This window comes from Sceloporus occidentalis, unplaced genomic scaffold, assembly GCF_023333645.1.
Source record: "Sceloporus occidentalis isolate IW3139 unplaced genomic scaffold, rSceOcc1.0.p SCAF_7, whole genome shotgun sequence".
NCBI classification, from domain to species: Eukaryota; Metazoa; Chordata; class Lepidosauria; order Squamata; family Phrynosomatidae; genus Sceloporus; species Sceloporus occidentalis.
The window spans coordinates 51,414,881-51,427,266 of NW_028316987.1; the positions used below are offsets into that span (position 1 = coordinate 51,414,881).

The window sequence follows — 12,386 nt, forward strand, 5'->3', positions numbered from 1 at the left end:
CGAAAAAGAAAAAGAAGAAGAAATTTCAGCTATATATTGTTATGCCAAACTGAAGAATAAATGGGATTACAAATAAACGATTTTCTTCCTCTCTCCCTCAAATCATCATTTAAATCAAGAAATATGCTTTAGACAGGAGGTCTGTAAATGAGGGCTGAAAAACTATGAAGGCAATTCTGTGAAACCAAAGAGAGAACAGTATGTTTCTCTTAAAAGATATATCACTACAAAGGCAAACAACAAATTGATTTTAAAATTTGTAAAATTTCAAAAGCAATTTGTGAGAAAGTTTGGAAGGAAGAGGATTCAAGTTGTGCATTGTGCCAAAGAAGAGGAATTTATCTGGGCTTGAAAAGATTCCTTATGTGACCTTTTCAATCCCACAGAAGTATCAAAGATGGTTTGGGATTTTTTGCAACTATTTCCTCATTTGGGGCCCAAATTCTGCAACTTCTGGTAGCAGAGCTGTTGCTATGAGCTTCTCTGCTTTCCACTAACACAAGAATGCAAACCAGGAAAGGCTTTGCATGCTCAAACAGAAGAACAAGAATGAAATAGGGAGGAGAACTGGACATAGCAGTGCTATGTAGCAGAAGCCATGGCTATTCACATCATGAAACCTCAAGGTGTATGGTGGCCTGGGAGAGACAATATCCAGGCAATCTAGGAGAAAAATTATGATGATAGTGAGAGGCAGATGCATGTTGGACACTAGAGGCAGAGGCCCAAAACCTGCAGAAATAATCCAGTTTAAGACCTTTTTAACGGCCAAACCTCAGCACTAAGCAATCCTGTTTCCAGAATTTCCTAGCACTGATCTGGGACAATTAAAGCAGTCTCAACGTGGATTATTTCTGCAGTGTGTTTTGGACCTAAATCTTAACTAGAATATACTCACCTGAGATGAATGGATTTACATAGGTAGTGACTAACAAGTCTTACTTATTTCAATGCACATACTCCAGTTAGGACTAAAATTGTATTACCTCTAAGAGTATACAATCTCTAATTGCATGACTGATTTCCAAGTGTTTAGCTCTCAAGAGTGACTTAAGAAGTCATTCAAACTCCTTTCCAAACCGATATATTGCAGATGTCCTGTACAACTCCTCTCATCACTTTCCAACCATCAGTCACTGGCCATGCTGGCTAGGGATGATGCAAATTACTGTCCAACCCATCCAGAAGGCACAAGGAAGGGTAGGCTGGCTAGCTGATGATTTACAATGTTCCCTGAAAAGATGCTTATTTTCATGACAATTCTCACTGGCCAGCATCCTATTAGTGATATATGCAGGCATAAGTCCAATGTATGCTAGTGCATGTTTTGTTTTTGGTAGTTGTATTATCTTCCTCCCTCCGCAACAACCAAAGCCGCTCCTGGACTCACCTTTTAGGTGCTGTAGCTTCCCCCCACAGCGATTCAGTGTAGGTAGAAAGTGTAATTGGGGTACAGAGAAGGATCTGCCTATGTACCTGGAGCCAGACCCAGAAAGATTACATTATCCATTATGATTTCTGGAGGTTCACTGCAGATGTTGTCATTGGTCTGTGTATGGCTATGGGGACACAGCTAGATACTTCTCCTATCCCTCCTTCTCCATTCTGTACCAGCAGCTGAATGGTCAGAAGAACTGTAGCCCATATGGTGGTGCTTAGCAGCTCTGCAGGCTGCTGAGAAGAGAGATGTCACATAGTTCCACCTGTGGCACTTTTACATCACAGGAGCTCTGATATACAGAAGTTTGATCACTCTTTGCCTCATCAATGCCAGGTTCATTACTAGGCTTCACATATATCACTTCAATATTCCTTATCATAACCTTCTAAAAATGAGCTTGTATTAGTCCCACACTGCACATAAAAAGAAGTGCTGAAAGAACAGCCGTTACTAGTGCACCTCATCAGTTCATGAAGCAAGATTTAAAGCTGCTCATAGATCACATCCCTGACCTCTACTCTACAGCAGAGTTTACAAGGGCTTCCTTCTGAATTAGGTATAAAAAGCACAAAAATCACCTTTCAGGTCACAGCTCAATACAGAAACATACCGTCTCTTGACATCCCAACCGACAAACATTTTTTGAATCGGCACTGCTGACATCTGTTTCTGTTCATTCTCATTATAGAGCAGTTGTTATTCTTCAGGCACTTCTTGTACTGAATATTTTGCTGAATGCTTCTTCTAAAAAAACCCTGACAAGAGTAAGCAAGTATGGTTCAATTCCCCCTTTTTTGGCAGACAGTTTTCAAATACATGCTATAAATATTGCATTTCAGTATTGAAACTCTTCACCTATTTAAAATACATTAATTCATTTTATGGCAGTAGCTCAAAGCCAACATATATGACTTTTCCTTCTCATTCACTTTGTCATCATTAAAATCAAAAACAAAGAAATGTGAGGTACTTTAGGCTAAGAGATAATGAACAGCCCAATATTATCCAGTGAGGCTAAAGGCTATATGGGAGGTTGACTGTATCTCTTGATAGCCTGATTCAGCACTGATCAATGTATCACACTGTACTGCAGGATTGAGACCTGGGAGATCCAGGTTCAGGCACATACAGAGCTATGAAACCCACTGTCACATTCTCTCATCCAGCTGAACCTCCCTCACTGGGTTGTTGTGAAGATACCACAGGAAGAAAAGCCATATATGCCATCTTGAATTCACTGGAGGAAAGGCAGAATCACTAAGTATAACTAAATACTAGATTTGAGTTTGAACAAACAAGACAAGAGTAGTATTACTACTAAAGTTTTACTTCACCCTGACTGTCAAAGACATCTGAAAATATTCAGACCCAAAATTTATTCAGTCACCCAAAGAGGAGTGAATTCCAGAATAACTGGATTTACTTAGGAATACCTACACAAGTTTCAGATGGTAATTTAGAGCAAAGATGCAGCAAGTGCAGCATGTCAGTTATATGTGGCCCCCAGGATCATTTGTAAATGATTTTCAAACAAAATGCCCCCTTGGGGAATGTGAGTAATTTTGTCGCACCTTGGGAGACCCTTGAGCTATTTTAGGTTCAGCACAGAGATTCTTCCAATAGGAAATGACTTGGAAGTTTCCATGTCACATCCTGTTGAAAACAAGGCCTTTCCAAAGTCTTAAATGATCCAGCAGTGGTGAAAAGCCACCATGTCCTAGGGCTAGGGAAACAAACAAACAAAAAGCTAAAATGTTTTCAGCCATGTATTATGGAGTGCAGCCTTCCAAGGTGCCCTGGGGAGACAATGCAGCCCCTTAATCACCAACAGTTGTCCATTCCAGTTTTAGAGGTATATCCAGTATCTAATATCTTCCACAATTCATCCATACCAATTTAGTGATGTACAATTTTGACTTTTCCATCCTCATGTGCAAAGATGAATAATTACTGCTGTTTTCTCCTCATTTTTGTACAGCTTTACCTAGTATTTGCACACCTAAAATGTTTTGGGAAAGTTATTCTGAACAAAACTAAATATCAACTTTTTGCATGAAAGGGGTGTTTTTCATGTTAAAAAGCCACACCTTCTGTGTCATACTCTTTCCACACAACCCCCCCCCCAACAAAATTTAGCACAAAGACATGTGTAAACTGGAGGGGGTTGCAAGAAAAGTGTATTGTTCACATAGAAAAATGTTTTCTAAGCAAAAAAGTGTATTTCTCCACAGACAAATTTTCCAATATACCTTGAGATATAATAATAATAATAATAATAATAATAATAATAAATTTTATTTATATCCCCCGCTTCTCCCTTCGGATCAAAGCGGGATTACAGCAGTAAAAACATCATAAAATACATAGATAATACAAAATACATCAATCAGAAATAATATGCAAATATCATACAAAAAGTCTGCAAATTTTTGGCCTCTGTGTTACTTTTCCTGACTGTATTTTCTGCGTTGGCCAGGAAACAAATTATGGTGATCATTTTTTCATCGCTACACCAGTTACTTTTCAACTCTGAAAATGTACTTGATAACTGTTTCAGGGAGGTGTGTGTATTAGAAAATAATATGTATTTTACCTTGCAGCCTTCACAGGCATGGACTCCATAGTGGAATCCTGAAGCAACATCTCCACACACTTTACACAGTAGCACCATGCCATTAAATTCTACAAATACAAAAAAGCAGCATAAAAACCCAGTAGAAATACTGTGGAAGGAAAAAAAAAAACACATATTTGACTTACATTATTTTTTTAAAAGGAAAGCTATATTTAACGGGACTAACCCTAGACAAAAAAGACAAAAAATAAAATTCAGAATGTTTCTCTACTCCCAGCAGCTGTCATTTTTTTTTTTTGTCTTCATTCAATTAATACATATAGAAACATGGCATTTTGCAGCTGGTTTAAAGCGGTATCATTTTTGGTAAGATATTACCTTGTAAGATGTTACCCTAGATTTCATCTCCCTACCAGTTTCCCTCCAGGTGTGCTGGACTACAACTTCCATCATTACGAATCAGCACTATTATGTCATTTTTGAGGTGATGGAGGTTGTAGTCAAATGCATTTGAAGGGTGACTGCCTGAGAAAGTCTGGCTCAAAACTATCATCCTTGAATGTCTGATGGAATATGTTGCCATCATAGAAATGCCCCTCCTTCATGGCCACAGATTTGGGACCCATTGTCCAAAATCTGCTCTTTTTACACTGCACCTCATATTTTGCTGCATTCATTTTACTCCAAGCCTGGCTCAGCTTTACATTCAAGCCTATCACAGAAGTAGGCCCAAATCCAATTGCTACTCCCACCAAGAGTTGAATCATTTAGACTATTGTTAGTCACCAATACTACTTAATAGAACAAAATAAAATTGCTTAGAACAGCAAAATAGAAGATATATCTGCTGTGTGTCGCAGATCATTATAGGTTGTCTCTCCCTTATCTGACATGTTTAGGACCAGAAATGGACCTGGATTTTTTTTGTTTGTTTGTTTTCAGAATATCTGTATTTGCATATATAGCTGGCTCTTCTCTTCTGAGCATTTGCCATCCGTGGACTGGAGCATCCGTAGATGGCCCTGCCCTGTTCCTCCCAATAGTGGTGTATGAATGCAGCCAAGTACACACCGCATCTTCATTGAGGAGAGTGGGACTTCAGGTCCCATGGAATTTGCTCTCTGCAGGGGGGGGTCTGGAATGGAACCCCCATGGATATGGAATGCTGACTGTATATACATAATGAGGCATCTTGGACATGGGACCATGATTAAATTCATTTATGTTTCAGATATGCCTTATACACATAGCTTTAAAGTACAGTCTGCCTGCGCCATATGCGGGCTTGCCACCCACAGACTTGAGTTCACATGGTCAGCAAGCCTTGGTGGACAAAATGGTGTGGGCGCCGCACGGGAGCGCACAACCATAGGAATCCATAGGATTCCAGTATAGGTGGGTTTTCCCATATGCTGAGGGGCCCAGAACGGATCCCCCATGTATAGAAAGGGACCACAGTAATTTTATACAATATTTTCAATAATTTTGAACATAAAACAAAGTTTGTGTACGCTGAACTGTCAGAAAGCAAAGATGTCAATATCCCTGCCAACGATGAAAAAAGTTTAGAGTTATGGAGTATTTCAGAATTCTGGATAAGGAAGACTCAACTTGTACAACTTGGCCCTGAACAGACAGGCCAAAATAAAGCTGCTTCGGGTCACTTTGGAGGTATGCTGTTTAAATGCTGCATGCGTCCTAAAAAGCTGGAAGGACTGGAGCACAGCTTTGGCGCAGCTTCTGGCCTCTTAAGATGCAGTCGTCATTTAAACAGCATACTTCCAAAGTCACCTGAAGCAGCTTTATTTTGTCCTGTCTGTTCAGGCCCAAAGTTAGCGTAGCAATGACATTATGTTGTAATGACCAAGTAAACCATGGTGGCCTTTCCAATTCCCTAGCCAGCACAGGTAATATTAAGGATGATAGGAACAGTAGTCCAACATCTGGACAACTGCACGATTCCTTCTTCTGCACTACACTCACTGGTGCATATGTATAGGGCTCAACTGCTGGATGACCTGTTGTTTTGTTTATATATAAGTTTTAATTTAATTGTTCTGATGTTATTTAAAAACTATATATACTTTGGCAATATTTTTACTATTCAGTAAAAATTCAGTTACTATTTTACTACCTCAGCAAATGCCTTTTAAAAAAAAACATAGTAAAAATTATATTTGAAGATGCCATAGGAAAATGGTTATTCATGTCATGTTAAAAGAAGGGTAAAAAATCACATAAGATTAAAGAACCAATAGTTATAAAGATTATAAGTATGCTAAACAGAAAATCAAGAAAATAATTTCCAGTTCCTTGTGTTTAACTTGTCTGTGGCTAACAAGCAAGAGTCTTGGCCCCTGGAAAAAATGAGGAAACTTAATACTATCAAATTACCTTGGAAATAAATTTGAAAAAAGAAAAACCAGATATGGTTATTCAGGTGTAGTAGGTAAAACAGGAAGTACTTACTAACAATTATTAAAATCATCATGCTTATGTTTGATGTTTCTCCTATCCTATTACTTCTGACACCAATGTAATGAATATATTTTAAATTATATTTCAGAACTACAGACAAATATACACATTAATTTTACATCTCAGGATCACTGTTACTTTTCTCCCATATCATGAACATGTCACTATTTATGTTATGCAAAGCTACAAGCAGTTGCTGAGTGGCAGAGCACTTGGTCTGCATGCGTGAGACTGTCCCAGATCCAATCCATGGAATCACCAGGACAAGTACCATCTCTCAGTCTACAGGATTTGTTTATTTAAAGGTGGGCAGCCAGGACAGATTAGGGATTCTGTTGGTGTACCACTCACCCTGGTGCTCAACAACCTGCCTGAGCTATCCAGGGTGGTCTTGGGAATGGTGCTGGAGACTCCACGGCTTATGTTGCTGGGCGATTTCAGCCTGAGGATGTGGACAGGATCCTTGGAGAGGTGAGAGCCGTTACAGGTATACTAGACCCTCGCCTTTCCTGGCTCATTAAACAGACCAGAGGACTGGTGGAGTGGGTAAGGGAAGTGATTAATGCTTCTTTACAACAAGGCAGCATCCCAACATGCCTAAAGGAGACTGTGGCAAGACCTCTCCCTTGGATCCTACTGTACTAGATAATTACAGGCCTGTCTCCAACCTTCTGTTTGTAGGACATTTTTAAGCTGATACGGGCTAGGTTTGAAATGTTGTGCTATATAAATTTTAAGGTTTGTACAGTTGCCCCTCTGCGCAGACTTCAGATCCACCACTCTCGCTTACTCATGAGGAGCAAGCGGAGGGGATTCAAATGGGACATGCGCCCCCATTCGAACCTATGGGGCTTTAATATGTGTAAGTTTCCATTTTTGCAGGGGGGGAGGAAATCAGGAACAGATCCCCCACGAAAACGGAGGGCTGGCTGTATTTTCAACTAGTTACATTTTAATTTATAACTGTTTTAACTCATAAAATTGTTTAATTGTTTTTTAAATTTATATTTATATATTTTAATGTTGTACTGTTTTTAAATTATATTGTTTTATATTTGTTGTTAGCTGCCTTGAGTTGCTCTATTGGGAGAAAGGCAGGATATAAGAAAATAAAAGTAGTAGTAGTAGTAGTAGTAGTAGTAGTAATAGTACCAGGTGATGGCGAAGGCCTCTCTTTGGTGCCCTTTCCCACAAGATTACAACAGTTATGAATACAGCAGAATCTGTACTCTTGTGAGAGAACTTTGTATGATAAAAAATCACATAAGCAGGAAGACTTGGGTGCCACTGGAAGATGAATCTGGCATTATGAAAATGAATTTTAAAATACTTTACTGTACTCTGAAGTGATTTCAGTTAATACTTATGAAACATACTGGCTTCATAAAACAACGTGTTTTTTTCATTTTGGTTTTGAAGTGACAGTCGTCTTTTCACTATTTGATAGCAGCTTTGTCTCCTTGCTGGGGATTTTGAATTTTCAAATATGTGAGGATTAAGTTGCAGTTTGTAACACTTGGGGATTCTTGATTTTCCACTGCAAACACAGTGTACAGTATGATCAAACCAGATACTTTCAGTTCAGCATTTTACTGAAATTTACAGTGAGAATTAGTTCAGTTTTTTAAAAGCAATCTTTACACAACTCATAAGGGGAAAGACAGCTTTATTTGTTGGGATAGTAAGTGGGTGGGGGTCCCTTTGTGATCAGGTCTTGACTTCAAACTTACTTGTGGGCCCCAGGACAACATGGCCTGTTGGCACCACTTTGCACTGTGAGGCAGGAGCTCCAGTTTGCCAGAGGTTGAATACCAGAGCTACAGTCTATCTAGAAGGAAGGAAGTTAGAGGTTAAGTACTGAAGATTAAGTGGTACAGGCTCAAGGCAGAGGATGCTGTCAGACCTCAAATATCATTCTTATTTAGTGCAGACACATTGCAGGGAGGTTGAGGTGTTACTTTTTACCAATACATGTTTTGGAAACTAGGAATTCACAATCCAGGCGTCTTCCTCCCATTCCTTCTACGGTTGATTATAAAAACTGTGTGCCATTATGTCCGAATTGGAAAATGCTGATTAGGCTTGCTTCCAAGCTATAATATGTAACAATTGATTGAAGAAATGTTTTCCAAAACCTGGTTTGGGGGTATAGCCAGATCAGATTTCAATTCAGACATAATATCCAACTATGGAAAGGGAGATGGATTTCCTATATGACAGACAAGGGGAAGTAGACGTTTTAAAGCACATCCCACTCTCGAAACAATAGAATGGAGACTAGGGCGAATGATGTGTGGACCCACCCTAAGTGACAGAGCAGGTACTGCTACAGAATACGTACTTGTAAGTCCACTATGACCCTTGGTCAATCCTGTTCCAGTTGACTGGTTTACTTTAATTCGATCATCTAACTGGTCACCCTTCATTGCTTCATCAGAGCTTTCTCTGCTCTTGACATTGCACCTGCCCTCTGAAGAGGAACTGTTTGGTGATGTTGGGACAGACGAAGAAGAGGACTGGAAGCTGCTCTCTGAACCCTCACTATGGCATGAGGCAGGGCTGGATGCTGAGCTTGAAGAACTGATGTAAGCAATCACACCACCTGCAGAGAGAAGACAAAAAGGGATCTATCAGCCTCACAGACCCATAGTGGAAAACAATCATTCAGCGTTTCTCCCTTAGTCCCTTATTTCTAACATCTTTTTAGTATCAGATAGCCATAAATATTGTTCTTTCAAGTTCAACAATTACTCCCCAAACAAGATTCAGTACATTATGCTAATTAAAAGTGGCTGTAATTTGGGGGGGGGGGGTGTAAGCCCAAGTAACTTTTGTTTCTGAAGTATCACAAGAAAAGCTGAACCTAAGAAACCACAGCAGATTTTGGATTTGTATGTCTATTGAGTGGCAGCCGTAAACGAAATACCATGAACGCTCCTGATAAAAAACAATTGCTACTGCCACAAACCTTACATGTAATACAAAAAATAACAAGCGATTTTTAGCAGTACTGAGTGATTAAGATTTTACTTATTTCACATATGCCGTATTCTTCCTTAAAAGGACCCCCAGAATGGATTACATATGCTTGCTAGGCAGTCTCTCATGGACTTTCAGAACACCCCATGGGCATCAAAAGGACAGCACCCAACAGAGAGAAGAAAGATGTATCTCTAGAAATGATGGTTAAAGGACAGAAAGCTTTAAGTGAAGGGAGTACCCAAGATGGATAAAAAAAGAAAAATGTGGGAAGTTAAATGGGCAATTCCATTCCGCTCCCATTTTATTAGAATGGCAATTGAATTTTTAAAAATCCAGTTCTTGTTTGGTACAAAGCTACAGGAGTGAATGCATTGCTGGAACATTCTCACTCTTCACATTGCCTCTGCTATTTTATTCTTACAGCCTGTCATTGTGGTATCCTTTTTTTATTGTGGTTTGATTCTATGGTACTTCTTGCACTGGAGCTAATGGGATTACATAAAAATGAAAGATTTCTCATGGTAGGAATGTCATCTTGAACAAATACTGTTTGAGTGAACAGGTTAGGATTTATACTGAAGTAATCACTTGAACTGATTTACCTACTGAGAGGACTTTAAGCATTCTCATAAAATCGCTTAGTGTCAAAAGGAAATTTAGGACAAAACCTTGTACACACTCAAGTTTCATTGATCTAATGGGGCTTATTTCTGAGTAATTGTATTATCTATCATTGTGCTGTAAAAGTGCAATTCTATGTACATTTTTACTTGGGAATCAGTGCCACAGAACTCTTGATTCTTCTTCTTGTGTGCTTTCACATTGTTTCTGACTTATACCAACACTAAGGTAAACTATCTTGGGATTTTCTTGGCAAGATTTGTTCAGAGGCAATTTGCCTTTGCCTTCCTTTGAGGCTGAGAGAGTATGACTTATCGAAAGTCCCCGGTGGGTTTCCATGGCTGAGTGGGGATTCGAATCCTGTTCCCTAGAAACCTAGGCTGCATCTGCACTACAGAAATAATCCGGTTTGACACCACCTTAATTGCAATGGCCCAATGCTATGGAATTATGGGAACTGTAGTTCTGTGAGACACTTAGCCTCCTTTGCCTGAGAGCTCTGGTGCCACAACAAACCACAATTTCCAGAATTCCATAGCACAATTAAAGTGGTGTCAAATTGGATTATCTCTGCAGCGCAGATGCAGCCCTAGTTCAGCACTCAAACTGGAGCATTACTGACTTAGGTTTAACTATCATTTGATCTCCAGAGAGAACTAGGGAAACTGTGCAGCACAGCTAAGGGTTTCCATCAAATACTTCACTGTTCCAGGATTTTGGGGGTAATACCGTCATTGTTAAACCAGTACAAACATTATGAGTTTGTAGGCGAGATACACTCCACGTGTCTTTGAAGAAGCAGTGTTCTGAGCTGAACTGTAAATATGTTTTATATGTGAAAAACCAACTATGTCAGTATATTTTTGTTTGCTAAAGATTGTCTCAAATGATACCACATTTATTCTTTATTTACAGTAAGAATAAAATAGCAGAGGCAATGTGAAGAGTGAGAATATTCCAGCAATGCATTCACTCCGGTAGCTTTGCACCAAACAAGAACTGGGTTTTTAAAAATTCAATTGCCATTCTAATAAAATAGGAGCAATGTATTTATTTAGGAAAAACAAAGAAGGTCTGAAAAATAGTACTTGTTCCGAATTTTCCAAAGAGAAGTAACTTTTTTTACTTGCTCTCTTCTTGTAGAAAACTCGAAGACAACTGTATACAAATCAAATCATGCACCTCCTTGGCTATAGGAGTAAAAGCAGGTAATGGTGTGTCATAGGAGAGTATATTGCTCTCTTTCTCCCCCCCCCCCAAAAAAAAAACACCCTTAAGTACATTGAGTGTGCAAAGGTAGTTCTTTGGAGTCTATGTTCTTACATACACAAAAATTGTACCAGCTTAGTACAACAATTGGGGCTATACTAAACTATATCAAAATACATAATCCTGATGCCAATGAACCTCAACATAATGATTTTATGTTTCTTTGCATCTCCACATATGGATGTACAAAGCTGTGTTCCATAAAACAAGACAGAAGATTGTGTGGAATATGCAGATTGTACATGGGAGGAACAATGTTTTGTATGCATACAGAATATTTTAAAACAAACTAAAAACAGCAGAACTTTTTGTCAAAATGTTAACACATGAAAGATAAAGGAAAAAGTTTAAACATGAAGCACAACCATCCCTATCAATCCATGCTCAGTCTTATTTGTACAAGAGGATCATTTTTATCTTCTGCCAGACAGGGAAAAATGCACATGAAAATCAGATTCATATTTCAATGACCATCAATGAAGTGTGCATCCAAGTGTGGAACCTTTTAAGCCACATTCTAGTAATATCAGTCATACACAAAATTACACATGACAAGAACTGGATGTGGGCATATGCGTACAAAACTCAATGGATTACTATAAATTATCACTCATTAAAATGGTTTTTAGGCATGTGCTTTGGCAGGAAGTCATTATGTAATCGAGTAATACAGACTCAGTGACAACTGAACAGACAAAACATGCAGACTTTTCTAAGTGTGCATAGTGGCCATACAAAGAAATACAACACCCTCTGAATAAAGAACAGGTGGAATAACAAGTAAGCATGAAACAGAAACAATTAATTTTAAAAGAGGAAGAAGCTGTGGAGCTGTTCAAGGATCTCTATTTGCACTAGTTCTGTCTGATGTACTGTATTTGTTTATCATACAAAACTAAATTATTCAGGATGGTGAAAACAGCAGATGGAGGAAGATAGCATGGGTTGAACCCGTGTTATCCTTTACCTGGTTTAGTCCCTGAGTCAGTGCAGAGACAGTCAGGTGTTCACATACCACAC

General features: G+C 38.9%; 1 protein-coding gene across 3 annotated transcripts in view; it reads right to left on the bottom strand.

Moving 5' to 3' along the window:
- Positions 1-12,386, bottom strand: part of NR1D2 (nuclear receptor subfamily 1 group D member 2) — a 34,816-nt gene that overhangs the window by 17,188 nt on the left and 5,242 nt on the right. The window contains exons 1-4 of one of the 3 annotated variants that reach the window (XM_089532936.1): positions 8,836-8,921; positions 8,225-8,322; positions 4,035-4,123; positions 2,052-2,196 (exon numbers count right to left, since the gene is read on the bottom strand). In XM_089532936.1, the coding sequence (XP_089389062.1) occupies positions 2,052-2,196; positions 4,035-4,112 (223 nt within the window). In that variant the 5' untranslated portion in view covers positions 4,113-4,123; positions 8,225-8,322; positions 8,836-8,921. Of the gene's footprint in view, positions 1-2,051; positions 2,197-4,034; positions 4,124-8,224; positions 8,323-8,835; positions 9,097-12,386 lie in introns of those variants that run through there. The other 2 variants (XM_089532937.1, XM_089532935.1) reach the window with 2 other exon arrangements.